This window comes from Pristiophorus japonicus, chromosome 15 (genome assembly GCF_044704955.1).
Source record: "Pristiophorus japonicus isolate sPriJap1 chromosome 15, sPriJap1.hap1, whole genome shotgun sequence".
Lineage (NCBI taxonomy): Eukaryota > Metazoa > Chordata > Chondrichthyes > Pristiophoridae > Pristiophorus > Pristiophorus japonicus.
Window position 1 is genome coordinate 125,076,595 of NC_091991.1, and position 27,921 is coordinate 125,104,515.

Genomic DNA, 27,921 nt, shown 5'->3' on the forward strand with positions numbered 1-27,921 from the left:
ACTGATAAAGGCCACAATGAAGGTGAGAGAGAGAAGTTGGAGACTAGAGGTGAGAGGAGGATCAGCTAACAGACAGCAAGCTTTGAGAGGTGCTCTAAGAAGCTCCTTAGATTATGGAAGTATTATAATGACAGCGGAAGCCAAAGAATAAAATGCAATAGAAAACTCCAGAACTGTAAGAATTGCACCAAGGAGGCTGAAAAAGAAACCCTGCCATAGGTTTCAAATCTGGTTATGAAATGGGAATGGAGAACTGTCGTGGAAGAGAAAAAAACAACACTGGACAAAAAATGATTAAAAAGAAACCAATTACTCACATGACCTTGTAAAATATTACAGGTAAATAAAAATCTTTCATGTAGTTAAAAACTATATAAATTACTTTAAGTAGAAGAAATATAAAATATTAGAAAAATATTTTATGTCTCAATGATGCTTGAAGTTAAGTAGTTCTGCTTACTATTTTAAAATAGGTAACAAATTAATAAACAATTCTGTTTAAAGAAGGCGACATTTTAATATTTAATTCTGAAACCAAGCACATTTGTTCTATTTACAGATTTACGAAGGAACAGGCTACCAAGCTTTGGGGTGACCCATGACTCGAAGAATCGTCCGTAGAGTCAGTTTCTAGATTTGGGGGAACATCAGTTACAGAGGAACCCACAACTCTCCTCCAACCCCCATATGGCTCCACAACCTCTGCAGACTGGCCTTCAGAGGACAGAAGGGAGTTGTAAAAGCATCATCCTGGAGCTCCAAGTAGGAGGGTTGCTGGTTTCCCGCTAGCACAGTGAGCAGGTTAACTAGAGAGCCAACCTATTGTGCCAACAGTGCCCCACCAAATAGCGTAATGTTATGCAATATCATCCTGTCATTGTGCATCTGGGCTGTACAGTGTCATGGATATTTTGACTAGCCTGATGAAACAGACAAGTGCCCACCTCCATTGTGGTGGAGTGTGGAAGGTGTAGCACCTGTCAAATGTGGCTGATGTATACCCTGGTCTTTTCTAGTAGGCCCAGTGGCACAAACCAAAGACAACTCTGTGGATGATTCTACCACGGGTGTGCAGTCCTCCTGTGGCTCAGCAAAACAGTGTAAAGTCTTCTGGATCTTGGTTGTACTCACTTTGCAGACATGTGATGGCCTTCAGTGTCACTCTGCTTCTCGGATACACATAATGATGCTTTGGAGCAACGAGGTCAAACTGTACGTGGAAGAATTATCTGTGGCGAACCAAAATAAAATTTTCACTGTTAATCCTCAGACTATGCATGAATTACAATTAGACTATTCCATCTGACAAATAGCTTACAGTAAGCAGGCAAAACCTGTGGACACAAAACATCGATGTGGGTCATTTTTGGACTGCACAGCTGGCTACATTGGGGTCGATTTTTCACTTGGTTTGCCTGTCTTTGACACGGTGGTAAGGGTCTCAAACTGGTGTTGGTAGCCTCTTTTTGATGATAATGATGTTGATAGCCTTAGCTGAGGATACAGCTGGTACCATTTCAAAAGGGGCCTATTACCAGGCTTCCAAACCTCCTGCCTGTTTCAGGCAGTAGATTAAAAGATTAAAACCTTTGGCTATTCATTTTTCAGCCCTTCAGAGGCATATTATTCAGGTGCTTTGTTTGTCACTTGTAGAACATTTTATTAATTGTGGGTGATTGAATTTGACCATGTTTCTGCAGATCTTTGTATCTCTTGTTATTTTTAAATTCATAAGAATGGTCCTCGATAGTTTCCAGAAAATTAGATGTCCATTCTTTGTTTACTTATTGAACACTACAACAACAACTTGCATTTATATAGCACCTTTAACAATGAAAATTGGCTCAAAGCTCTTCACAGCGGCATATGGCTAAAAATAGATGATGAGTCAAAGACGAAGCTATTAGGAGGAATGGCCAAATAATTGGGTTTTAAGGAGGGGAGGTAGTTGGAGAGGTGGAGAGGTATAGGGGCGAGGTTCAGAGCATAGGGCCTAGACACAGTCACCAAAGGTGGGTTAAAGGGAGGGAGGTTGCACAGAGGCAGACAAATAGAGAGTTCAGTGGGGTGGAGGGGGTGGAGGGGTGGGGTGGGGGCGGTTATACCACTGAAGGAAGTTACAGGGAGAGGGAGGGGTGAGGCCATGGAGGGATTTAAACGCATGGATGAGAATTTTTAATTTTAAAGTGTTGCGGGACCAAAAGCCAATGCAAATCAGCGAGGAAGAAGGTGATGGGCAGGCAAGACTTGGCGGACGATGAGGGGAATAGTCGAGCCTGGACGCGATGGGCAGCAGATTGACTGAGGAGGTAGGGGCAGAGGTGGACAATGATATGGAGCTGCAAATAGGCTTTGATTGTGATGGAGAGGATATGATGGTAGAAGTTCAGCTCAGGGTTGAAGTTGTGAATGGTCCAGCCTGAGCCAGTAGCCGGGAAAGATGATGAAGTTGGTGACGATGGTACAGAGTTTATAGTGGACATCGAAGACGTAGCCAGGATTTTGTGGTAGGAATAATGATCGACGCTCCCTGTTATTATGGAGTAAATCGGACAGCAACCTCCAGTCTCCGCACAGGTGTAGTAAAAGGCGGAAATCAGGAATTTGCTGTCCGAGTTGCCCTGCTCCTCCATAAGCTTCGCTATACCGGTACCTCACTGAGAGACTCGCCTGTCAAACAAATGAAGAGTGTGTTGCAGTACTTACCATTGAGATACCTACTAAACACATCAGAAAAGTTAGGGCTTGAACATTCAAGTGTAAATGAATTTTAAACAGCGTGATAAGTCTTAATTAATACCTCTCTGATCCTGAAAATGTACTTTTACAAGCATGGAGTCTCACTCCTTCATATTTTAATTGTTGGAGATTTATCAAAAATAAAAAAATTAAAATAAGCATTTTTTTTACTTTTTCTTTCTGTCACTTTTATCTCTCTTAATCCCATCTTACATTCCCTCTCTATTTTGCTTTCTGTACATGATTTTACATTGAATTAAATATTTTTCCTTTATTCGTTCATGGGATGTGAGGGTCACTGACAAGGCTAGCATTTATTTCCCATCCCTAATTGCCTTTGAGAAGGTGGTGGTGAGCCGCCGCCTTGAACTGCTGCAGTGGTGAAGGTACTCCCACAGTGCTGTTAGGGACGGACTTCCAGAATTTTCACCCAGCGACAACGAAGGAATGCCGATATATTTCCAATTCAGAATGGTGTGTAACTTGGAGACGTTCTTGCAGGTGATGCTGTTCCCATGCGCCTTCTGCCCTTGTCCTTCTAGGTGGTAGAGGTCGCGGGTTTGGGAGCTGCTGCCGAAGAAGCCCTGGTGAGTTATTGCAGTGCATTTATAGATGGTAGACACTGCAGTCACAGTGCGCCGGTGGAAGAGGGAGTGAATGTTTAAGGTGGGGGATGGGCTGCCAATCAAATGGGCTGCTTTTTCCTATATGGTGTCAAGCTTCTTGAGTGTTGTTAGAGCTGCACTCATCCAGGCAAGTGGAGAATATTCCATCACAATCCTGACTTGTGCCTTGTAGATGGTGGAAAGGCTTTGGGGAGTCAGGAGGTGACTTGCCACAGAATAACCAGCCTCTAACCCGCACTTGTATTTATGTGGCTGGTCCAGTTAAGTTTCTGGTCAATGGTGACCCCCCAGGACATTGATGGTGGGGATTTGGTGATGGTAATGCTGTTGAATGTCAAGGGGCAGTGGTTAGACTCTCGCTTGTTGAAGATAGTCATTGCCTGGTACTTGTGTGGTGCAAATGTTACTTGCCACTTATCAGCCTTAGCCTGAATGTCATCCAGGTCTTGTTGCATGTGGGCACGGACTGTTTCATTATCTGAGGAGTTGCAAATGGAATTGAACACTGCAATCATCAGCAAACATCCTCACTTCTGAACTTATCTTATGGGGAAGGTCATTGACGAAGCAGCTGAAGATGGCTGGGCCTAGGGCACTGCCCTGAGGAACCCCTGCAGCGATGTCCTGGGGTTGCAATGATTGACCTCCAACAACCACAACCATCTTCCTTTGTGTTAGTTATGACTCCAGCAACAGGAGAGTTTTCCACCTGATTCCCATTCTTCAGTTTTACTAGGGCTCCTTGGAGTCACTCTCGGTCAAATACTGCCTTGATGTCAAGGACAGTCACTCTCACCTCACTTCTGGAATTAAGCTCTTTTGTCCATGTTTGGACTAAGACTGTTATGATGTCTGGAGCCAAGTGGTCCTGACGAAACCCAAACTGAGTTATTGGTGAGTAAGTGTCGCTTGAAAGCACTGTCAACAGCACTTGCCATCACTTTGCTGATGACTGAGATTAGACTAATGGGGCGGTACTTGGTCGGATTTAATTTATCCTGCTTTTTGTGGATTGGAAGTACGTGGGCTGGTTTCCCCTTTGTCGGGTAGATGCCAGTGTTGTAGCTGTCCTGGAACAGCTTGGCTAGAGGCGCGGCTAGTTCTGGAGCACAAGTCTTCAGCATGACAGTCGGGATGTTGTCGGGTCTCATAGCCTTTGTTATATCCAGTACTCTCAGCCATTTCTTGATATCACATGGAGTGAATCGAATTATCTGAAAATTGGCTTCTGTGATGGTGGAGACCTCAGGAGGAGGTCGATATGGATCATCCGCTCAACTAAAGATGGTTGCAAATGCTTCAGCCTTGTCTTTTGCACTCGCGTGCTGGGCTCCGCTATTGCTTGACTAGTCTGTGAAATAGCTCTCCCAATTTTGGCACAAGCCCCCAGATGTTAGCTAGCAACACTTAAAGCTAGCCTGCAGTGCTTAAAGCAAGCATACACCTCTTAAAAAGGAGGCGGGTTGTAACTGAAACAGGTGCTGGGAGTTGTGGTTGAAGAGATTCAGACCTGGGAAAGAGTGAAGAATGGCACAACAGGGGAGAGAATGCGCTCCAAGGTTTTCGGCGCTGCACTGGAGGAGGAGGTGGAAAAGGGGAGAGATATCCTGCACCCATAAGGGTGGGGAGGAGTCCCTCCAGTCACACGGTGAAAAGGTGCTGGATGCACTTATGTCTGGTGTTGGTCTGCCCTCAGAGGCTGGAAGCTCTTCTGAGGAGTCGTCTTCCTCTTGCTCCTGGACAGTGGGGCAGGGGGCTCTTGATGGACCTGTGGGTGAGTAAAGAGATGAGTTAGATATGTCATATGAATAATGGATACATATACCATTTTGCACATGGTGACCATTCAATGGCTGATAACATCAGTCCCCAAATGAGTGACTGATTTATTTGCCATGTGGCTGTATGAGATCTCATTCTGTCACCAGGTTGCTGAGATGTCCCCTCTCTCCGTTTCCTACCTCCAGCTGCTCGGTAACTCCAGAGACTTCCAAGGCAGCTTCCTCTGCTGATGTTAGGGTGACCAATGATAGAGTGCCACCTCCGGTTCTCTCCCTCTCCCTCTTATTGTGGGCTCACTTTTCCTGTAAGGCGGGAAAGAAGAGAAGGTTGAGTGAGAGTGATGGAATGTGTAAGGAATGGATGGGTTCCATCTGTCGAGGGTAATTATGATGGAGTGGGACGGCAATGCCAAGTGGCCTCCTTGTGTGTTATTAGTTGGTATGATTGCATTAGGATGAGGGCGAGTGTGAGGGGTGGTTAGTGAGAGGGGGATGTGATAATGTAGATAGAGAGAGAGGGTTGGGTGGATGTGCAAGGTTTGTTGGTGTGAATAAGGATGTGCAGGAGCAGGGTTGGGATGGCAGAGTGATGGGGATGTGATGAGAGGCACAGCAGGATGAGGTTGAGTGTGGCTTTGTACTCACCTATCCTGATCTAATGAGATCATTGAAACTTTTCCGGCACTGCACGCAGGTCCTCCTGACAATATCCCTGCCGTTGACCTCCTTTGTAACCTGGAGCCAGGCTCCTTTTGTCTCCTGGGGAGGTCTCTTCCACCCATCAGAAGGGAAGAGGAGTTCTCTGTGTGCTCAGACTCCATCCATAAGGATATGGAGGGAGTCATCAGAGAACCTGGGTGCAGCCCTCTGCCTCTGTGCAGTTATGTTCCCAAGTATTTGGAATAATCAAAAGCTCCAATACAGTGACTGTATAATCCTAGATGAACCTTCAAATGCAATGTGGCCATGGTTCCTTTAAACCTACCGTCTGCAAACACATCATTGATGACATCATCAGACCAACACCGTTTAATAGGGCCGGGTAACGCGCAGGGCGGGCTTAATAGGCCCCATTAGCGCAAAGCCAATTATTGCAGCGGGATGGAAGCAACAACGGGGTCACGACCCGCCACGCTGATTGTCCACAACTGACCCGCCCAGGTACAGAAAATTCCGGACTTGCACAGGCAGAGGCACCCGGAAGACCGGCACTAAGGGAATGCACTAGGGTGATTAGTCGACTTTTGTATGCGACATGGCATGTTTTTATTTATAAATTTGGTTGGAAATGTTTATTTTGTGGTGGCTTTTATGTTTGCCTCGTGGCCAAGTGGACACTGCGATGGTCAGTGACAGAGGGAAGTCTGGGACTGTTGGTGAATGGGGAATTGGGATAAATGTTCTTATTGGTAGGGCACCCGGCTGACTTCTTCAAGGATAGCCCGGGCAGAAGGGGGCTGTCTAGGTTGCTTCCTCCTCATCATGATTGTGTTGCTCAGCAGCTCAGTGTATAGCTGGTGACAAGGGCATTACACTCATGATGGTGAAATTGCACGAATCTTGACACCCTCTCTGCCGAGTACTGCAGGCTCCTGCAGAGCGATCCAGGCAGCAAAAGCGTTATTTCAGCACGTCAATGGTCTGCTCTATCACATTTCATGTGGCAGCATGGCTTTCTTTGTGAGTGGGTTGCGCATTGAAGTCAAGAGCCATGTCGTCAGCAGATAGCCCTCGTCACCCAGTCACCATCCTTTGGTTTGCCGTGGTGGCTCCAATGCAGCTGGCACAGCGGACTGCTGCATAATGAGGGCACCATGACTGCTGCCAGGATACCGGGCATTGACCAGCGTGATTCGCTGCCTATGGTCGCACATTAACTGGGCGTTGAGGGAGTGGAGTCCCTTTTGGTTCCGGTACATGGCAGTGTTGCCATGCGGTGCCCACAAAGCAATGTGGTTTCAGTCAATGGCACTTTGTACCATGGGGAAAACTTGCAATCCTGGTGAAGCCATGTGTTCGCTCCGCCTGCTGCTCTCTGACAAGCGAGAATGAAATGTAGTCAGTTCTCTTTAAATAGAGCGCCTCAGTGACCTCCCTAATTCAACAGTGGACAGCAAACTGCAAGATGTTGCCAATATCTCCAGCTCCAGCCTGGAAGCGGCCCAACACATAAAGGTTCATGGCCATGCACACCTTCACAGCCGCTGGCAATGCAGTCCTTGCCCTGTGCCCAGGAGTGTTAACGCAGCCAGTCAGCCTGCGAATCCTTCCACTACTTAACACGAAAAGAGGAAGAAGCCTGGGTAGTGACAGATTTACTGTCAGCCAGTTAGAGGCCTGGTCTTGGACTTTTAATGACCACTTTACTGAATTTGATTAAATTGATGGCTTGGGTTTAAATGCCAACACGATTGATAAATTTGTTATTTGAAAACATTGCTGCTTGTGTTTATATAGTGCTGGAAGTTACTTGATGAATATTGTACGTGCCAAACTTTATTCAGTGGGTTTTCTGACTTCATATTGTTGAAATTTCAGATTGTCAAAATAATTTGTGGACCAATCAAAACAGACCACCAATACATTAACCACACATGAAATGGGTCGATTACCCCATTTTTCAAATTTATCAACTATATTTTTATAAAGTCAACTAATAAACCAGCCTACCTTATATAGGGACCACTGTATAAAGTACCCAACCTCGCCTTGGTCCCTCCTTCACTGACATCGTCAAGATCGAGAACTTAATGTGGGGAGTTGTGGACAGGACTTGCTTCCTGCTGCACGATGTGATGTTTCCAGTGGCACTGACATGCAATTCATATTCATTTTTTTAGGAGTGTCATATTCCATTGGAAACAGCTGCGTAAACACTTCTTATGGGAATTCTAATATAAAAAATCTCTACACTTATCTGCTGTTTTCCTGTAATCCCTGTAGGAAACACTCTAATAGGATTTTTAATGTTAATCAGATCACTGACCATGTAATATCTTTTCCCACAAAACACTCAATACATTCTGGAATTTTTTTCTCAATAACTGATATTTCTCATGTCAAAAATAATGGTTTAAACAAAATAAAAAATTCCAAAAAATTCATATTTTGCAATAACATTGTTTATCTATGGAATTGCCTTTTGTGCCTTTTAATATCTTAATTAAAGTTGTTATTCAAAAGCTTTAGCAGCACATCTCTTACCATCCCTTATCTGTCTTAGTAACAACTTTTATTACTAATTTTTTCATGGTCACAAATTTTGTGCACAAATTCCACTGTGGGAGCACCAGAGATTATACCATATAGAGACAGGGTATCAACTCTTTAAGTATCTCTTTAAGGGCCCCAACTATTTACAATCTATATTAATGACTTGGATGAAGGGACCGAGTGTAATGCGGCCAAATTTGCTGATGATACAAAGATGGGTGGGAAAGCAAGTTGTGAGGAGGCCATAAAGAATCTACAAAGGGATATAGATAGGCTGAGTGAGTGGGCAAAAAATTTGGCAGTTGGAGCATAATGTGGGAAAATGTGAGGTTATCCACTTTGGTAGGAAAAATAAAAAAGCAAATTATTATTTAAATGGGGAGAGATTACAAAATGCTGACATACATAGAGATCTGGGGGTCCTTGTACATGAAACACAAAAAGTTAGCATGCAGGTACAGCAAGTAATTAGGAAGGCAAATGGAATGTTGACCTTTATTGCAAGGGGGATAGAGTATAAAAGTAGGGAAGTCCTGCTACAACTGTGCAGAGCATTAGCGAGACCACACCTGGAGTACTGCATACAGTTTTGTTCCCCTTATTTAAGGAGGGGTATACTTGCATTGGAGGCAATTCAGAGAAGGTTCACGAGGTTGATTCCTGAGCTGAAGGGGTTGTCTTATGAAAAAAGGTTGAGCAGGTTGGGCCTATACTCATTGGAGTTTAGAAGAATGAGAGGTGATCTTATTGAAACGTACAAGATTCTGAGGGGGCTAGACAGGGTAGATGCAGAGAGGATGTTGCTCCTCGTGAGGGAATCTAGAACTAGGGGCCACAGTTTCAGAATAAGGGGTCACCCATTTAAAATGGAACTGGTGGAATTTCTTCTCTGAGAGATGTGAACCTTTGGAATTCTCTACCCCAGAGAGCTGTGGAGGCTGGGTCTTTGAATATATTTAAGGGGGAGATAGACAGAGTTTTGAATGATATGGGAGTCAAGGGTTATGGGGAATGGCGGGGAAGTGGAGTTGAGGCCAGGATCAAATCAGCCATGATCTTATTGAATGGCGGAGCAGGCTCAAGGGGCCAAATGGCCTAGCCCTACTCCTATTTCTTATGTTCTTATGTACCTTAGCAAACTATGACCCTCATTTTTTAAACCTCAGTAATTTTAAAGAGGCTAATAGTTTTTTAAAAATTAACCTTTCACATCTGTGCAGTCGGCATTGTGAAATAGCCATGGGGGCACTTGTTTCTGTAAGGGTTGGCAGAATTGCATAGACTTACTGTGTGGAATGTCGTGGGAGATCTGCTACTGTAGTGATATAAAAACCTTGTGCCGAGTGCATCCCTCAACCTCCACATGTCATGCTTTATATCAAATAACAACAAATTACAACTGAGAATTTTTTTTTCAAAGGCGTATACAAAAAGAAAAAGAAAGTCAATAATTTCTGCTATTTTCCTTTCCTTCAAATAACCTTGCCTGTCAATCTAAAGAAGCTTCCAACAGCAAGCTCAATTCATGTGTAATGATATCAGGATATTAATATTTAGATCACTTTATCGCAATACCCAAAGAATGTTCCCGATGTTGGGGAGGTCCAGAACCAGGGGATACAGTCTAAGGATAAGGGGTAGGCCATTTAGGACCGAGATGAGGAGAAACTTCTTCACTCAGAGAGTTGATAACTTGTGGAATTCCCTACCGCAGAGAGTTGTTGATGCCAGTTCATTGGATATATTCCAGAGGGAGTTAGATAAGGGCCCTTATGGCTAAAGGGATCAAGGGGTATGGAGAGAAAGCAAGAAAGGGGTACTGAGGTAAATGATCATCCATGATATTAAATGGTGGTACAGGTTTGAAGGGCCAAATGGCCTACTCCTGCACCTACTTTCGATGTTGCTATGTTAGCCTTAAAGGGACAGCCAGTTTATCAGCTAAATTTGGAACCATTCTCCAATATGAGCAATGCCACAGGAGCTTAATTAGTTTTATAAAATTACAGTGTGTCAAGCTGAAATGAATTCAAATATAAAATTGAAGTGTATGGTAATTTAATTATTGAATCATAGAATCATACAGCACAGAAGGAGGCCATTCGGCCCACTGCCTGTATCGGCTCATTTAGTCTCACACCCTTGCTCCTTCTTCATAGCCTTGCCATTTTTTTTCCTTACAAGCATTTATCCAATTACTTTTTGAAAGTCACTATTGAATCTGTTTCCACCACCCTTTCATGCAGTGCATTCCAGATCACAACAGCTCGCTGCATAAAAGAAAATCCTACTCATCCCCCCTCTAGTTCTTTTGCCAGTTACCTTAAAGTTGTCTTCTCTGTTTACCATCCCTCCTGCCAGTAGAAACAGTTTCACCCTATTTACTGTATCAAAACCCTTCATGATTTTGAACATCTCTGTTAAATCTCTGCTTAACCTTCTCTGCTCGAAGGCGATCAATCCCAGCTTCTCTAGTCTCTCCATGTAACTGAAATCCTTCATCCCTGGTACTATTCTAGTAAACCTCCTCTGCACCCTCTCCAAGGCTTTGACATCCTTCCTAAAGTGTGCTGCCCAGAACTGGCCCCAATAGTCCAACCGGGGCCTAACAAGTGATTTATAAAGGTTCAGCTTAAGTTCCTGGTTTTTGTACACGATACAGTAACTCTATTTATAAAGCCCAGAATCACATTTGCTTTTTTAATGATCTTGTCAATTTGTCCTGCCACCCATAAAGATTTGTGCAGTAAACCCCCAGGTCTCTCTGACTCTGCACTGCATTTAAAAATGCAGCATTTAGTTTCTGTTGCCTTTCCTCATTCGTCCCGTTGCCTCTTGCGCAAGAATTAACCCAGGCTTTTTATTTACATACCTATTTGTTTTAACTATATTACTTTTGAAAGGGACAATGACTATTTCATGTTGTGTTCTATCACAGAGTACGTTCATAAACAGGCCTGCATTGGGATGTCTGCCTCCTGAGAATTATGTTCAGAAACTATCGGACTCGCTGCTTTCAGTAAGTTCAACTGTGTGGTTAGGGAGGAGATGGGGGAGGGCGGGGGCGTTTTGAGTTGTACAAAGCACTGTTCAATTGGTTCGAGCAGTACACTTCTGCTTAATTTCCCTTTGTGAATGCCGTATCACACAAAGTCAGAAAGGGCTAAATAAATTATTACCCCATAGTTAAATTAACAAAATGCTGTTGTATTCAGTATAGCATCGAGATCTTTTCTTGAGGTATAATTCGTTCAGTCCTTGTTGTCTGTTTCCACACACAGACTGTGTACACCTGGGAGTCGTTTTTACTTCATTGGTGGTGCAAAGTAATTTAGAGTCACCGGAGGCCGTGGATTTCACCACAAATTAATTTTTTTTTAAATCTCAACCCCCAGCACCTTCACTAATGAAAAAAAGCACGTGTTATATGAGCCAGAGCAAAGCTTTGATATCCCAGTGTGATCAATGTGACCAGGTTGAAAGCTATGACCAAGATGACCATCTCTAAATGGTTTTAGGCCCCAGACCTATTATCTGTTTATGCTGACGTAATATCTGTGACGAACGCATTATCATTGAGTCGCTGATTTTGTTCCTAATCAGATCGCTCCAAAAGGTTTGAAGCAAGTGCAAACAATGGCGTGCGGCTCCTGTTCCAATGAGAATGCCTTCAAAGCAGCTTGCATCTGGTATCAAGTAAGTGAAAGCTTTTCCACCATCCTTTGAAACCACTGGATCTGTGTATTTAAATGCAGTCTGTGAATACATTTGTGTCTGCAGCATACAGGAGAATTAAAAAGGCCTTTTACACTAATTCTGTTAGGGGTTTTGACGATGTTTTGAAAATTATGCAGTGAGAAATGACTAAAAATAAAGATCCAACATGCTGAGTCTTGCAAGATGTTGGATGACCTTCACGGTGAAAATGGAGTGTCAGTCATCTGAGTATGTAAGACAACTACTTATAGAGGAGCAACATTTTAGAACCATAATGAAGATGAGGGGGATATAATGTTTTAAAAGCTAGCTGAATATTTTGTTAGAAGATTTCAGTAGTCTGTAGCTTAGTTGTGCTAATTAAATTCATTCTGGATTTTTCAAGTACTGGAGACTGACGCAGTGTGCTTCAATCTAACACTGACTGAGTTGAAAGCCTCTATTCTGTTGGTTTTAAGGGTCCTAAATGAATTGAGATTGGACAGCTATAACCCAGTACCAAGTGGGCATACATCCACATTATAATTTGACTCCGAAACTATGGCCCCAAGTTTCCACATGATTTGCTCCTGATTTTTAGGAGCAACTGGTGGAGAACGGAGTATCTTAGAAATCGGAATTCTCCACATTTAAGTTTTCTGCAGTTCTAGTCAGGTAGAACAGTTTCACTTTTGAACAGAATTTTTTTTTCAAAAGGGGGCGTGTCCGGCCACTGATGCCTGATTTGAAAGTTTCCACAGTGAAAACGTACTCCAAACTAACTTAGAATGGAGCAAGTAAAGATTTTTGTAGGCTTGAAAAAACCTTGTCTACACATTAAAAAATCAGGCGCAGGTTACAAATTAGGCGTCGGGAACGAGGAGGGGGGGGGGAGGGGGGGAAGGGAAGTCATTACATTCTACAATAAATCCTTAGTTATACTTATACAAATATTATGCAAATAAATCCAACCTGAATAAACATTTATAAGCAAAGAAAAGATTAAATAAACCATGTTCCTACCTGTGTGAAAGTGCTTCGGGCAGGCCTTTCAGGCAGCCGTTCCCGACGGGCCCGACCGACGGCAGTGGGGGGGAGGCAGTGAGAAGGCTTCAGGCAGATGTTCCTGACGGCAGGGAGGGGGGGGGAGGCAGTGAGAAGGCTGCAGGAAGCCTCAGAACTTGAGGCAGCCGTTCCCGACGGCGGGGGGGGGGGGGGTGGGGGGGCAGGCAGGCAGTGAGAAGGCTGCAGGAAGCCTCAGAAGTTCAGGCAGCTGTTCCCGACGGCGGGGGGGGGGGGGGGGCAGGCAGGCAGTGAGAAGGCTGCAGGAAGCCTCAGAAGTTCAGGCAGCCGTTCCCGACGGGCCCGACGGACGGCAGGGGGAGAAAGCTACACGAAGCCTGAGTGCTGATCGTGGAAGGGCAATGTGGTTTTATTAAAAAATTTTAAACATTGAACAGCTACAAAGAATTTGAATAGTCTCAAACAAGTGCATGTGTCCCGTTTATCACAGTCTATCTTTAATTACAGAATGCACTCCCTCACCCTCACACACAGAAATATCAAGAAAATTAAAATACAAGCCTTTGCAAGGGTTCAATAAACAAATTTTCACTTTTTCTGCAGCACTTTTTAAAATGGCCGAGTGCCAATGTTTCCTTCACACTGCGCATGCGCGAACACTCCAACGCGCACGCGCAGGGTTGCCGGCACGAAAAAAACTCATTTAAATGGTACCTGCCCCCTCCTACTTACAAAATTGGCGCGAGTGGTAGGCTCCGCCCCCTGGGCGCCGCACCAAGCAGACATCGAGCTGCAAAGCGCTCGAGAATAGCGCGTTTGTTTTCAGGCGCCGTTTTCGGCGCGAAAAACGGGCGCCCAGCTCGGAGGGGCACCTGTTTTGCCGCGTGTGGAAACTTGGGGCCTATAAGGGGGGGAAATTACATAGCGGCCCATTTGGGGGCAGTAACAGACGACAGGCGCGGAAGTCCCCCCCCCACGCGCGATATTGCAGATACCGCCCCCGATAGCAAATGGAGTACAAAATAACACGCTCTGTGGGGCGCGAGCGGGGCGGAAGCAAAAGGAGAGGCGTCCCAGTGCGTAGCATTGCTGCAGAGAAGGGACCATCCCCTTCATTGAAGGGGAGGGCCAAGCTGCTGACTCTGCAGATCCCTACCTGGACCACCAGGGAGCGGGCTGCCGTGGCATCAGCCCAGCACTCAAACAGAGTGGTGGGCTGCAAGATCGCGGCATCAACCCCGTTTCCACGATTCAACGGGTCGCGACCAGTAAGTTGCACCATTTTTTTTTTGTGCGAGCACCACTTCCCCTTTCAGTAGCACTCCGCGAGCGGCCTACTTGGTACACAGTGGCTGGCATCGCCCGCACAGCTTCAGGGGGCGCTCCCCAGAATTTTTGCATGGGGGCGAAAATGGGTTGCAATGCACGGTGATGATGTCGTCATCGCTACCAGCTACCGCTGCTGCTAAACTCCCGCAGAATTTAGCGGGAGTCGTTAGCGGCGCCGCTCCCAGGCGAAAAGTCGTTTGCCCCCCATTCGAGCTAATGGGAGGCACAAACGACCCAAATTTCTCCCCCTAAGAATCACCAGTCAGAGCAATGGGAGCACTAGCAAGAGTGTGTGGTCCTTTCCTAAGTTGGGCACAGATTGAAGGAACTTTTGACCCAAATTTGACCCTCCATTTTTTTTCGGCGCACCTCCGAGCCCCCCCACCGACATTTTACATCAGAAGCAGCGGCAAAAAAAATCCGTGCGATCATGGCAAATTCTCGAGCCGTCTGTGGAGCTGGCATAGTGCAGAACAAAGAGAGGGGGGACGGAGCTAGGTCCCGGCACTGAAAACAGTGCTGGGACCTCTGCATATGCGCGCTAGAGTCTGCGCGCATGTGCAGTAGCTCCTGGCAGGTCGTTTCTGCAAACGCGCTCTGCAGGCTGTGTGGGAGGGGCCGAAGCACGCTGTCCCTAGCCCTGACCGAATGGGCTCCCTCATCGGCGGCCCGCTGTGTTCTCTAAGGTAGGACTTCTATTTTTTATTTGTTATTTACTGATTGATTTTGGTGCTTTAGGTGCAGGGTTCTTTCTATTTTATTTGTTCATTAATTGCTTATTACTTTTTGTGTGGTGCTTTAAATGTAGTTACTTGTGCCGATTCCTTAACTGTAAGTAAGGTCTTTCTGTGCGGACAAAAGTGGACACAAATGCTGCCCTAAGTTAGTTTAGTACAACTTTTTTTCTGGCCAAATTGGCATAAATGGTGTAAGTAGCTGGGAACTTTTTTGAAGAAAAAAAACTGACCTAACAAAAAACCTAACTAACTCACTTACACTGGCGCAAATTAAATGGGCCATATTTGCAACTAAAAAGATACACCAGAAAAATCAAGTTACACCAAAAAAAACTGCAACTCATGGGGAAATTTGGGCCCATAATAACTTGTCCAAGGAAGACTTGATGCTGACCGTATTCCAAAAGGAGTGAAATGTGACATTCCCCAGCATCTTGATCAACTTAAACATACACCAAAAAATCTATTTCACGTTACAAGATACCTTCTAATAAAGTTGTGAAATATAAGGTTTCTCGATCATGTTGCTAATTGGATTCATGATTTATAGATGGGGTGGGGGGAATACATCATTTCATTTTTTGAACATAAAGTAACAAAAATGTGACTAGTTATTTTATAATTAGTGTTCTGTCCATTTGTTTTCGGAAATAATCAGTTTCCTACCTTTCTCATACATACCTGCAATTTTCTGAAAATCACTTTATTTTCGTGCTGATGGATCTTAATAAGTGAGGAAGGTGCATGGCCTTGTACTGACCTTTCAATCCATTTACAGCCAAAAATGGCACTTGATGCAGCCAAAGGCAAACATTTACATTGCTGCTCCAGCACTGCTGCCTCTGGGGAAAACCACCTCTTCATTTAGTTCTCAACACCTCTTAAGGCAGCAGCTTCACCTCATTAAAACCCTGCTAAGCAGTAGCATTTTGAGGTAAATGCACCATTAGATGTCTTTTATATTGGGAATCTACTCTGACCTTCCAATACAGATTATTAAAAGCTGAAATCATGAGGTGTAACCGTTCTCTTACTCTGTAGAACAAAGAAAGAGGAGACGCTCTGCATACAAAGGAAGAATTGGAGTCTTGCATGGTGAACCAGGTAACTGTTTAAATTCTGAAGAATGTTTGAATTTGAAGTTCCTTTCATGCCAACTCCTCAGGAAATGTTTATTTTCTTTTATTTTTGTTACTCTCCCTCACTTGGAAAATTAACTGAATATCCCACCTGTGTGACTGTCTTACTGAGCGAGCAACTGCGCTGTTACCTTGATTGGACCCTGGCTGTGTCTTCAAACCTAACTTTGTGCACCAGCCCACACACATTTAACCAGATTTCCCAAGCTGATAATTTCAAATGCTTGGAATCTAAACTAGCCATCTCATAAAATCTTAGCACACACCAAGTACTGTTCTTCCCTATTGTTTGCATTTTCAGCATAAATACAAGTAGTGATTTAAAACACAGACAAGTTCCTTGCTTAAAACAGCCAAATTGCTTTAAGATAGCTATATCACATTTAAATAACTGCCAAGAAATGGCAGCCCACTGTTACTTTGTCACAAGAACCTGTGATTCAGTCAAGGGAAATTGTTTATACCTGATTTAAATCATCGTGATTTGAAACCTGTAGAAAGCTTGGAGCTCTCTAGCAGAACATGCATCAAAGCATCCCTCATATTAGATTAGCTGCAAGCTAATATTAAGGGTCAGCTGTGGCTCAGTGGGTAGCACACGTGCCTCTGAGTCATATGGTTCAAATCCCACTTCAGGGACTTGAGCACATAAAACTAGGCTGACACTCCAGTGCAGTGCTGAGGGAGTGCTGTACTATCGGAGGTGCCGTTTTCGGATGAGATGTTAAACCGAGGCGTCTGCTCTCAGGTGAATGTAAAAGATCCCATGTCATTATTTTGAAGAAGAGCAGGGGAGTTATCCCTAGTGTCCTGACCAATATTTATCCCTCAATCAACATAACAAAACAAATTATCTGGTCATTATCACATTTCTGTTTATGGGAGCTGCTGTGTGCAAATTGGCTGTCGCGTTTCTCACATTACAACAGTGACTACACTCACTGGCCATAAAGTGCTTTGAAATGTCCAGTGGTTGTGAAAGGTATTATATAAATGCAAGTTTTTCTTATTCCTGACACAGATGTGCATACGTTTTCACACTGGACATTTTGTTTCGGTGTGTGTGTGTGTGGGGCAGAGTTTCCTGACCTTGGAAAGACATAGTGCCTGTTTAATACCATGATCTGGTCACACACCAGATTCAGAGCGTTCTGCTAGCAAGTTGGGGAAGCAAAAGGAACACTGCTGCAGGCTTGGAGAGCAGTCAGAAGGCAACAACAGCTGAAAATCTGGACCGACATTTAGAGTTCTCTTGGGCGTGCTGCAGGACCAACTCAGGTTCTTCAGTCTGAAGCGAATCCCAGCACAAGCCTATAAGAACATAACAAATAGAAGCAGGAGTAGAGTCTGCTCTGCCATTCAATAAGACCATGGCTGATCTGATCATGGCCTCAACTCCACTTCCCTGCCCGCTCCCCATAGCCCTTGACTCCCCTATAGTTCAAAAATCTGTCTCTCTCCACCTTAAATATATTCAATGACTCAACCTCAACAGCTCGCTGGGGCAGAGAATTCCAAAGATTCACAACCCTCTGAGAGAAGAAATTCCTCCTCATCTCCATTTTAAATGTGCGACCCCTTATTCTGAAACTATGCCCCTTAGTTCTAGATTCCCCACGAGGGGAAACATCTTCTCTGCATCTACCTTGTCCAGCTCCCTCAAAATCTTACACGTTTCAATAAGATCACCTCTCATTCTTCTAAACTCCAATGCGTACAGGCCCAACCTGCTCCACCTTTCTTCATAAGTCAACCCCTTCATCTCGGGAATCAACCTAGTGAACCTTCTCTAAGCTGCCTCCAATGCAACTTTATGCTTCCTAAAATAAGGAGATCAAAACTGTACGCAGTAATCTAGGTGTGGACTCACCAATGCCCTGTACAGTTGTAGCAAGACTTCCCTGCTTTTATACTCCACCCCCCTTGCAATAAAGGCCAACATTCCATTTGCCTTCCTAATTACTTGCTGTACATGCATACTAACCTTTTATGTTTCATGAACAAGGACCCCCAGATCCCTCTGTATCACAGCATTTTGTAGTCTCTCTACATTTAAATAATAATTTGCTTTTTTATTTTTCCTACCAAAGTGGATAACCTCACATTTTCCCACATTATATTCCATCTGCCATTTTCTTTTCACACTCACTTAACCTGTCTATATCCCTTTACAGATTCTTTGTGTCCTCTTCACAACTTGCTTTCCCACCTATCTTTGTATCATCAGAAAATTTGGCTACATTACACTCAATCCCTTCATCCAAGTCATTAATATAGATTGTAAATAGTTGAGGCCTCAGCACTGATCCCTGTGGCACCCCACTAGTTACAGTTTGCCAACCTGAAAATGACCCATTTATCCCAACTCTCTGTTTTCTGTTAGTTAGCCAATCCTTCTTGGAACTCCTCTGTGCCTGGAATGTATTACTAGGAAATTAGACTTTCCCTGGGGTTAATGGCAGAAATGTGTTCATTGCATTCTGGTACTTGTGGTACGACTCTTCACTTTTGTTCTGTCATATTATATGCAAAGCTTTGACCTTCATAATACCTGAAGACATATGCATGCACAGGTAATGAACAGATTCCAAAAGGTACTTATCTAGAATGTCTTATTTGAGTAAAATGTTGTCTATTCCACAGTAAAATATTTGGATAGATTCTTGTCTTCTCTGACTGCATCACTCACCCATTGTAGAACCTGCCCGATTTTCATTCTCAATTTAATGAGAATCGTATAGATTCTCTTACGGTGGCCACTCCTGGGTTAAACCCATTTTTCTGCCTATGGTGACATTTCTCCCTAAGCACACAGTGTTCACTCCCTCTTTCCAAAGGGGGTTGTATACTGACCAACTCAGAAACAATAATCAGAGGATTACCTTGTACCATTCTGGTGCACCTCAGTGGGTCATTAGAGCGGTTTATGAACAGAAATTAAAACAGAAAATGCTGGAAATACTCAGCAGATCAGGCAGCATCTGTGGAGAGAGAAACAGAGTTAATGTTTCAGATCAATGACTCTTTGTCAGAACGGTTCTGATGAAAGGTCATCGACCTGAAACATTAACTCTGTTTCTCTCTCCACAGATGCTGCCTGACCTGCTGAGTATTTCCAGCATTTTCTGTTTTTAGTTCAGGGTTCCAGAATACGCGGTGTTTTGCTTTTGTAGAAGCTTGTGAACAGGTCCCGTTCCTGATATGTCTCAGTTGTGGAATTGTGAATGCTGCATGGATGTACAGAACCGAAAATCATCTAGGAGGAGAAGTAATTCACAAACTTTGAATGATTGCATGTAGCTTTAGTATTATTAATCTGTTAATTTGGTAAGTGAAAATACAGAAAATCACCGGAGGACATGAAGGGGCCTGGTTGCCCCTCCCCCTCTGTTTGGCAGGGGTTAAATTTCCCCTTTCCCCCCCATCCCAAATATTGGAGATGGCTCCAAATTTTTGTAGTAATTTGCAAAGTGGATAAATTGATAGATTCTCCTGGTACAGGTTTTGCAATGAATACAGAAAGAATTGGAAGGTAAGGATCTGAAAACAGGACTATTTAGATTTCATGTGAAACAGTGTCACCTGGTGGCTATAGAGACCTTACTGCTGCTTCTTTCTTCAGGCCCCTGGCAGCCCTGACATAACGATTCTATCCTTCATGGGTGGTTTTCACGGAAGAACGTTTGGTAAGGAAAATGCTTTTCAGAATGTTTAAATCAATATACAATTAAAATTAAGCAAATTAAAAATGAGCGAAGTTATTCAAGTTCAAACCACTAGAGGAATTAGCTTGAATCAATGTCACTTGTGCAAAACACTAACTTGTTACTCTTAAATAGTGTCTTTAATGTAAAAAGATGTACCAAGGCACGTTAGAGAAGCATAACCAAAAAGATAATGGCAATCAAAAGTTATTAGGAGGGTTAACCTAAAGTTATTAGGTTAGAGTCAGCATGGATTTATGAAGGGGAAGTCATGTTTGACAAATTTGCTGGAATTCTTCGAGGATGTAACGAACAGGGTGAATAAAGGGGAACCAGTGGATGTGGTGTATTTGGACTTCCAGAAGGCATTTGACAAGGTGCCACATAAATGATTACTGCACAAGATAAAAGTTCACGGGACTGGGTGTAATATATTCGATAGAGGATTGGCTAACTAACAGAAAACAGAGAATCAGGATAAATGGTTCATTCTCTAGTTGGCAACCAGTAATGAGTAGGGTGCCGCAGGGATCAGTGTTGGGACCCCAACTATTTACAATCTATATTAACGATTTGGAAGAAGGGACTGAGTGTGACGTAGCCAAGTTTGCTGACAACACAAAGATGGGAGGAAAAGCAATGTGTGAGGAGGACACAAAACATCTGCAAAAGGACAGGCTAAGTGAGTGGGCAAAAATTTGGCAGATGAAGTATAATGGCAGACATTTAGAGACTGCATGGATGAATTACAACAATTGTACATTCCTGTCTGGCGTAAAAATAAAAAAGGGAAGGTGGCTCAACCGTGGCTATCTAGGGAAATCAGGGATAGTATTAAAGCCAAGGAAGTGGCATACAAATTGGCCAGAAATAGCAGTGAACCCGGGGACTGGGAGAAATTTAGAACTCAACAGAGGAGGACAAAGGGTTTGATTAGGGCAGGGAAAATGGAGTACGAGAAGAAGCTTGCAGGGAACATTAAAGCGGATTGCAAAAGTTTCTATAAGTATGTAAAGAGAAAAAGGTTAGTAAAGACAAACGTAGATCCCCTGCAGTCAGAATCAGGGGAAGTCATAACGGGGAACAAAGAAATGGCAGACCAATTGAACAAGTACTTTGGTTCGGTATTCACTAAGGAGGACACAAACAACATTCCGGATATAAAAGGGGTCAGAGGGTCTAGTAAGGAGGAGGAACTGAGGGAAATCTTTATTAGTCGGGAAATTGTGTTGGGAAATTGATGGGATTGAAGGCCGATAAATCCCCAGGGCCTGATGGACTGCATCCCAGAGTACTTAAGGAGGTGGCCTTGGAAATAGCGGATGCATTGACAGTCATTTTCCAACATTCCATTGACTCTGGATCAGTTCCTATCGAGTGGAGGGTAGCCAATGTAACCCCACTTTTTAAAAAAGGAGGGAGAGAGAAAACAGCCTGACCTCAGTAGTGGGTAAAATGATGGAATCAATTATTAAGGATGTCATAGCAGCGCATTTGGAAAATGGTGACATGATAGGTCCAAGTCAGCATGGATTTGTGAAAGGGAAATCATGCTTGACAAATCTTCTGGAATTTTTTGAGGATGTTTCCAGTAAAGTGGACAAAGGAGAACCAGTTGATGTGGTATATTTGGACTTTCAGAAGGCTTTCGACAAGGTCCCACACAAGAGATTAATGTGCAAAGTTAAAGCACATGGGATTGGGGGTAATGTGCTGACGTGGATTGAGAACTGGTTGTCAGACAGGAAGCAAAGAGTAGGAGTAAATGGGTACTTTTCAGAATGGCAGGCAGTGACTAGTGGGGTACCGCAAGGTTCTGTGCTGGGGCCCCAGCTGTTCACATTGTACATTAATGATTTAGACGAGGGGATTAAATGTAGTATCTCCAAATTTGCGGATGACACTAAGTTGGGTGGCAGTGTGAGCTGCGAGGAGGATGCTATGAGGCTGCAGAGTGACTTGGATTGGTTAGGTGAGTGGGCAAATGCATGGCAGATGAAGTATAATGTGGATAAATGTGAGGTTATCCACTTTGGTGGTAAAAACAGAGAGACAGACTATTATCTGAATGGTGACAGATTAGGAAAAGGGGAGGTGCAACGAGACCTGGGTGTCATGGTACATCAGTCATTGAAGGTTGGCATGCAGGTACAGCAGGCGGTTAAGAAAGCAAATGACATGTTGGCCTTCATAGCGAGGGGATTTGAGTACAGGGGCAGGGAGGTGTTGCTACAGTTGTACTGGGCCTTGGTGAGGCCACACCTGGAATATTGTGTACAGTTTTGGTCTCCTAACTTGAGGAAGGACATTCTTGCTATTGAGGGAGTGCAGCGAAGATTCACCAGACTGATTCCCGGGATGGTGGGACTGACCTATCAAGAAAGACTGGATCAACTGGGCTTGTATTCACTGGAGTTCAGAAGAATGAGAGGGGACCTCATAGAAACGTTTAAAATTCTGACGGGTTTAGACAGATTAGATGCAGGAAGAATGTTCCCAATGTTGGGGAAGTACAGAACCAGGGGTCACAGTCTAAGGATAAGGGGTAAGCCATTTAGGACTGAGATGAGGAGAAACTTCTTCACCCAGAGAGTGGTGAACCTGTGGAATTCTCTACCACAGAAAGTAGTTGAGGTCAATTCACTAAATATATTCAAAAGGGAGTTAGATGAAGTCCTTACTACTCGGGGGATCAAGGGGTATGGCAAGAAAGCAGGAAGGGGGTACTGAAGTTTCATGTTCAGCCATGAACTCATTGAATGGCGGTGCAGGCTCGAAGGGCTGAATGGCCTGCTCCTGCACCTATTTTCTATGTTTCTATGTTTCTATGTTTCTATGATGTTGGAAAGTGTGAAGTCATGCACTTTGGCAGAAAAAAAATCAAAGAGCAAGTTATTATTTAAATGGAGAAAGATTGCAAAGTGCTGCAGTACAGCGGGATCTGAGGGTACTTGTGCATGAAACACGAAAGGTTAGTATGCAGGTATAGCAAGTGATCAGGAAGGCCAATGGAATCTTGGCCTTTATTGCAAAGGAGATGGAGTATAAGAGCACGGAAGTCTTGCTACAGCTATACAGGGTATTGGTGAGGCCACACCTGGAATACTGCGTGCAGTTTTGGTTTCCATATTTACGAAAGTATATACTTGCTTTAGGCTGAGGATGACCCGATCAAGATCTTTAAAATTATGAAGGGAGTTGATGGGGCAGATGTTTCCACTTATGATATAAGTCATTACGAAAGGTAGTTCAAAGAAGGTTCACTAGGTTGACTCCGGGGATGAGGGGGTGACTTATGAGGAAAGATTGAGTAGATTGGGCCTCTACTCATTGGAATTCAGAAGAATGAGAGATGATCTTATCGAAACGTATAAGATTATGAAGGGGCTTGACAGGGTGGATGCAGAGAGGATGTTTTCACTGATGGGGAAGACTAGAACCAGAGGGCATGATCTTAGAATAAGGGGTCGCCCATTTAAAACAGAAATGAGGAGAAATTTCTTCTCTGAGGGTTGTGAATCTGTGGAATTCGTTGCCTCACAGAGCTGTGGAGGCTGGGACATTGAATACATTTAAGACAGAAATAGACAGTTTCTTAAACGATAAGGGGATAAGGGGCTATGGGGAGCGGGCGGGGAAGTGGAGCTGAGTCCATGATCAGATCAGCCATGATCTTATTGAATGGCAGAGCAGACTCGAGGGGCCGTATGGCCTACTCCTGTTCCTATTTCTTATGTTCTTATGTTCTTATTAAGAAGGGTTAACCTAAAGTTATTAGGAGGGTGAACCTAAAGTTATTGGAGGGTTAACCAAATGTTTTGTCAAAGAGGTGAAGGAGTTTGGGGAGGGAATCTGGTTCTGATCTCTAATTTGCTCTTCCTTGGATCAAGTGGGCGTGGTGTATGGGTATGGTGACATTTGATGGAATCCCACCAAAATTTCCTTTTCCATCCCAAATAAATCTTGGGATTCCTGACAGAGAAGTTTTATGGTCCTTTTATATATCAGTGTTGTCACTGAGATGAACCCCAATTTAGGTGGCAATGCTGTAAGGTAAATAAGGTAGTGCTACTGCCTCTGAAAAGACCATGGAAAGAGATGGATTTTCTTGACGTGTTGGATGCAGCATTGCCTCCTCATCTGCCTCCAGTCGTGCTGAGTACCATTTCCTCTGGCTTCAAGCTGTTAAACTTAGGGCAAGAGTGTGGTTTCCTGATTGATGGCCCAATGTAGTTCTTGCAAAACATGGTTTGATCGGTGAATGATTTTAAAAGAATTCCAGTTAAATAAACATTCCTGACCATTTCCCCAGCCATTGAGGAAGGTCCACTGGCCAAAAGTGAAGTAATAAATTAAGACTTCTGAACAACTGCACTCAGTCATCTTTGTAGCCACTGGTGCTCTGAAATAAAACTTGCAAAGTAAATGAAGTGGGTTCCACAACACAAAAACTGTGAGCCAAGTGGGAACCATGACTTCTTATGACATGTTTGGTGCCGATTGGGTTGCACAGTTGATTATAGTGAAAACCCTGTTGTAAATTTTAACAAAATAACTTATATGGCTACTGTATTCTTTTCTTTTCACTTCATGCTGTTAGATTTAAATTCCTCTTCATATTTTAAGTATTGAAAAAAAACATTTCAACGTAAGCAAAGAAGGTAGAATGAATGATCACATCATTAGTATAGAATTTAAAGCAACATGCAATCATATCTTTTCCCAGCTCCCAAAATAAAATGCAAATGATGTGGTATAAAGTGAACTTTTATTTCTATTATCTTATCCCGTTTTACTCCAATCTCTCGCTCCATAAGCATATAGTTTTATAAAAGCCAATATTTCTCATTGCTTGCCTCTGACCATTAGTTCTTCTATGTGCACAAGAAGCTTTGCTATAGATTATTTTCTATCCTCCTCCCAGCATTATGCTTCTAGGGAGTATATACAAATTGTGGCGAATCACTAGATTTGATGCAGGTGCACTACATAATTGGATTCCACTTCAAAGCAATCTTTGCATACTGAAAACTATTTTCATATTCATTGTTTGACAGTTGAATAATTTAAAAGCAAATTGCATTCATTCTTTAAGTAGTTAAAAACACATCATTTTAATTTGGTTGAAACAATAAAGCCCGTGGGGGAGTGTTTGCTAGTGCTGTTGGGGAGGAGTTAAACTAATATGGCAGGGGGATGGGAACCAATGCAGGGAGACAAAATGGAGACAAAAGCAAAAGACAGAAAAGAGATGATTAAAAGTGGAGGGCAGAGAAACCCAAGGCAAAAGACAAAAAGGGCCACTGTACAGCAAAATTCTAAAGGGTCAAAGTGTAATAAAAAGGCAAGCATGAAAGCTCGGTGCCTCAATGCAAGGAGTATTTGGAACCCAGGGCTCTGAGCTAGTTAGAGTGGGTGAGAGCTCAGATGAACAGGGCCCCAAGAAAGAATACAAAAGGCAGGAGGCAACAGAGCAGAGTAGCACTGGAGTAAGTGTAAACCACAAGGTGATAGGAAGGGACAATATGTATGAATATAAAGGGGCTGCAGGAGGGGTCAAAACTAAAAATCATGGTTTAAAAACTAGTATTAAAACACTCTACCTAAATGCATGCAGCATTCGAAATAAAGTAAATGGGTATGATTTGGTGGCCATTACAGAAACGTGGTTGCAGGGTGGCCAAGACTGGGAATTAAACATACAGGGGTATCTGACAATTCGGAAAGATAGACAAGAAGGGAAAGGAGGTGGGGTAGCTCTGTTAATAAAGGATGATATCAGGGCAGTTGTGAGAGACGATATTGGCTCTAATGAACAAAATGTTGAATCATTGTGGGTGGAGATTCGAGATAGTAAGGGGAAAAAGTCACTGGTGGGCGTAGTTTATAGGCCCCCAAATAATAACTTCACGGTGGGGCGGGCAATAATCAAGGGAATAATGGAGGCATGTGAAAAAGGAATGGCAGTAATCATGGGGGATTTTAACCTACATATTAATTGGTCAAATCAAATCGCACGGGGTAGCCTTGAGGAGGAATTCATAGAATGCATACGGGATTGTTTCTTAGAACAGTATATTACAGAACCTACAAGGGAGCAAGCTATTTTAGATCTGGTCCTGTGCAATGAGACAGGAATAATAAACGATCTCCTAGTAAAAGATCCTCTCGGAATGAGTGATCACAGTATGGTTGAATTTGTAATACAGATTGAGATGAGGAAATAGTGTCTCAAACAAGCATACTATGCTTAAACAAAGGGGACTACAGTGGGATGAGGGCAGAGTTGGCTAAAGTAGACTGGAAACACAGACTAAACGGTGGCAAAATTGAGGAACAGTGGAGGACTTTTAAGGAGCTCTTTCATAGTGCTCAACAAAAATATATTCCAGTGAAAAAGAAGAGCGGTAAGAGAAGGGATAACCAGCCGTGGATAACCAAGGAAATAAAGGAGAGTATCAAATTTAAAACCAATGCGTATAAGGTGGCCAAGGTTAGTGGGAAACTAGAAGATTGGGAACATTTTAAACGACAGCAAAGAATGACGAAGAAAGCAATAAAGAAAGGAAAGATAGATTACGAAAGTAAACTTGCGCAAAACATAAAAACAGATAGTAAAAGCTTTTACCGATATATAAAACGGAAAAGAATGACTAAAGTAAATGTTGGTCCCTTAGAAGATGAGAAGGGGGATTTAATAATGGGAAATGTGGAAATGGCTGAGACCTTAAACAATTATTTTGCTTCGGTCTTCACAGTGGAAGACACAAAAACCATGCCAAAAATTGCTGGTCACTGGAATGTGGGAAGGGAGGACCTTGAGATAATCACTATCACTAGGGGGTAGTGCTGGACAGGCTAATGGGACTCAAGGTAGATAAATCCCCTGGTCCTGATGAAATGCATCCCAGGGTATTAAGAGATGGCGGAAGTTATAGCAGATGCATTCCTTATAATCTACCAAAATTCTCTGGACTCTGGGGAGGTATCAGCGGATTGGAAAGCAGCTAATGTAACGCCTCTGTTTAAAAAAAGGGGACAGACAAAGGCATGTAACTCTAGGCCGGTTAGTTAAACATCTGTAGTGGGGAAAATGCTTGAAGCTATCATTAAGGAAGAAATAGCGGGACATCTAGATAGGAATAGTGCAATCAAGCAGACGCAACATGGATCCATGAAGGGGAAATCATGTTTAACTAATTTACTGGAATTCTTTGAAGATATCACGAGCATGGTGGATAGAGGTGTACTGATGGATGTGGTGTATTTAGATTTCCAAAAGGAATTCGATAAGGTGCCATACAAAAGGTTACTGCAGAAGATAAAGGTACGCGGAGTCAGAGGAAATGTATTGGCATGGATAGAGAATTGGCTGGCTAACAGAAAGCAGAGAGTCGGGATAAATGGGTCCTTTTCAGGTTGGAAATCGGTGGTTAGTGGTGTGCCACAGGGATCGGTGCTGGGACCACAACTGTTTACAATATACATAGATGACCTGGAAGAGGGGACAGAGTGTAGTGTAACAAAATTTGCAGATGACACAAAGATTAGTGGGAAAGCGGGTTGTGTAGAGGACACAGAGAGGCTGCAAAGCGATTTCGATAGGTTAAGCGAATGGGCTAAGGTTTGGCAGATGGAATACAATGTCGTAAAATGTGAGGTCATCCACCTTGGGAAAAAAAAACAGTAAAAGGGAATATTATTTGAATGGGGAGAAATTACAACATGCTGTGGTGCAGAGGGACCTGGGGATTCTTGTGCATGAATCCCAAAAAGTTAGTTTGCAGGTGCAGCAGGTAATCAGGAAGGTGAATGGAATGTTGGCCTTCATTGCAAGAGGGATGGAGTACAAAAGCAGAGAGGTCCTGCTGCAACTGTATAGGGTATTGGTGAGGCCGCACCTGGAGTACTGCGTGCAGTTTTGGTCACCTTAC

At 43.4% G+C, this 27,921-nt stretch overlaps 1 protein-coding gene across 4 annotated transcripts in view; it reads left to right on the forward strand.

Annotated features, from left to right (window-relative positions):
• The window catches only part of abat (4-aminobutyrate aminotransferase), a 287,947-nt gene that overhangs the window by 229,907 nt on the left and 30,119 nt on the right, over window positions 1-27,921 (forward strand). For all 4 annotated transcript variants that reach the window (XM_070900891.1, XM_070900892.1, XM_070900890.1 and 1 more), the window contains 4 exons: window positions 11,298-11,378; window positions 11,963-12,055; window positions 16,186-16,248; window positions 19,906-19,969. In XM_070900891.1, the coding sequence (XP_070756992.1) occupies window positions 11,298-11,378; window positions 11,963-12,055; window positions 16,186-16,248; window positions 19,906-19,969 (301 nt within the window). The remainder of the gene's footprint in view (window positions 1-11,297; window positions 11,379-11,962; window positions 12,056-16,185; window positions 16,249-19,905; window positions 19,970-27,921) is intronic.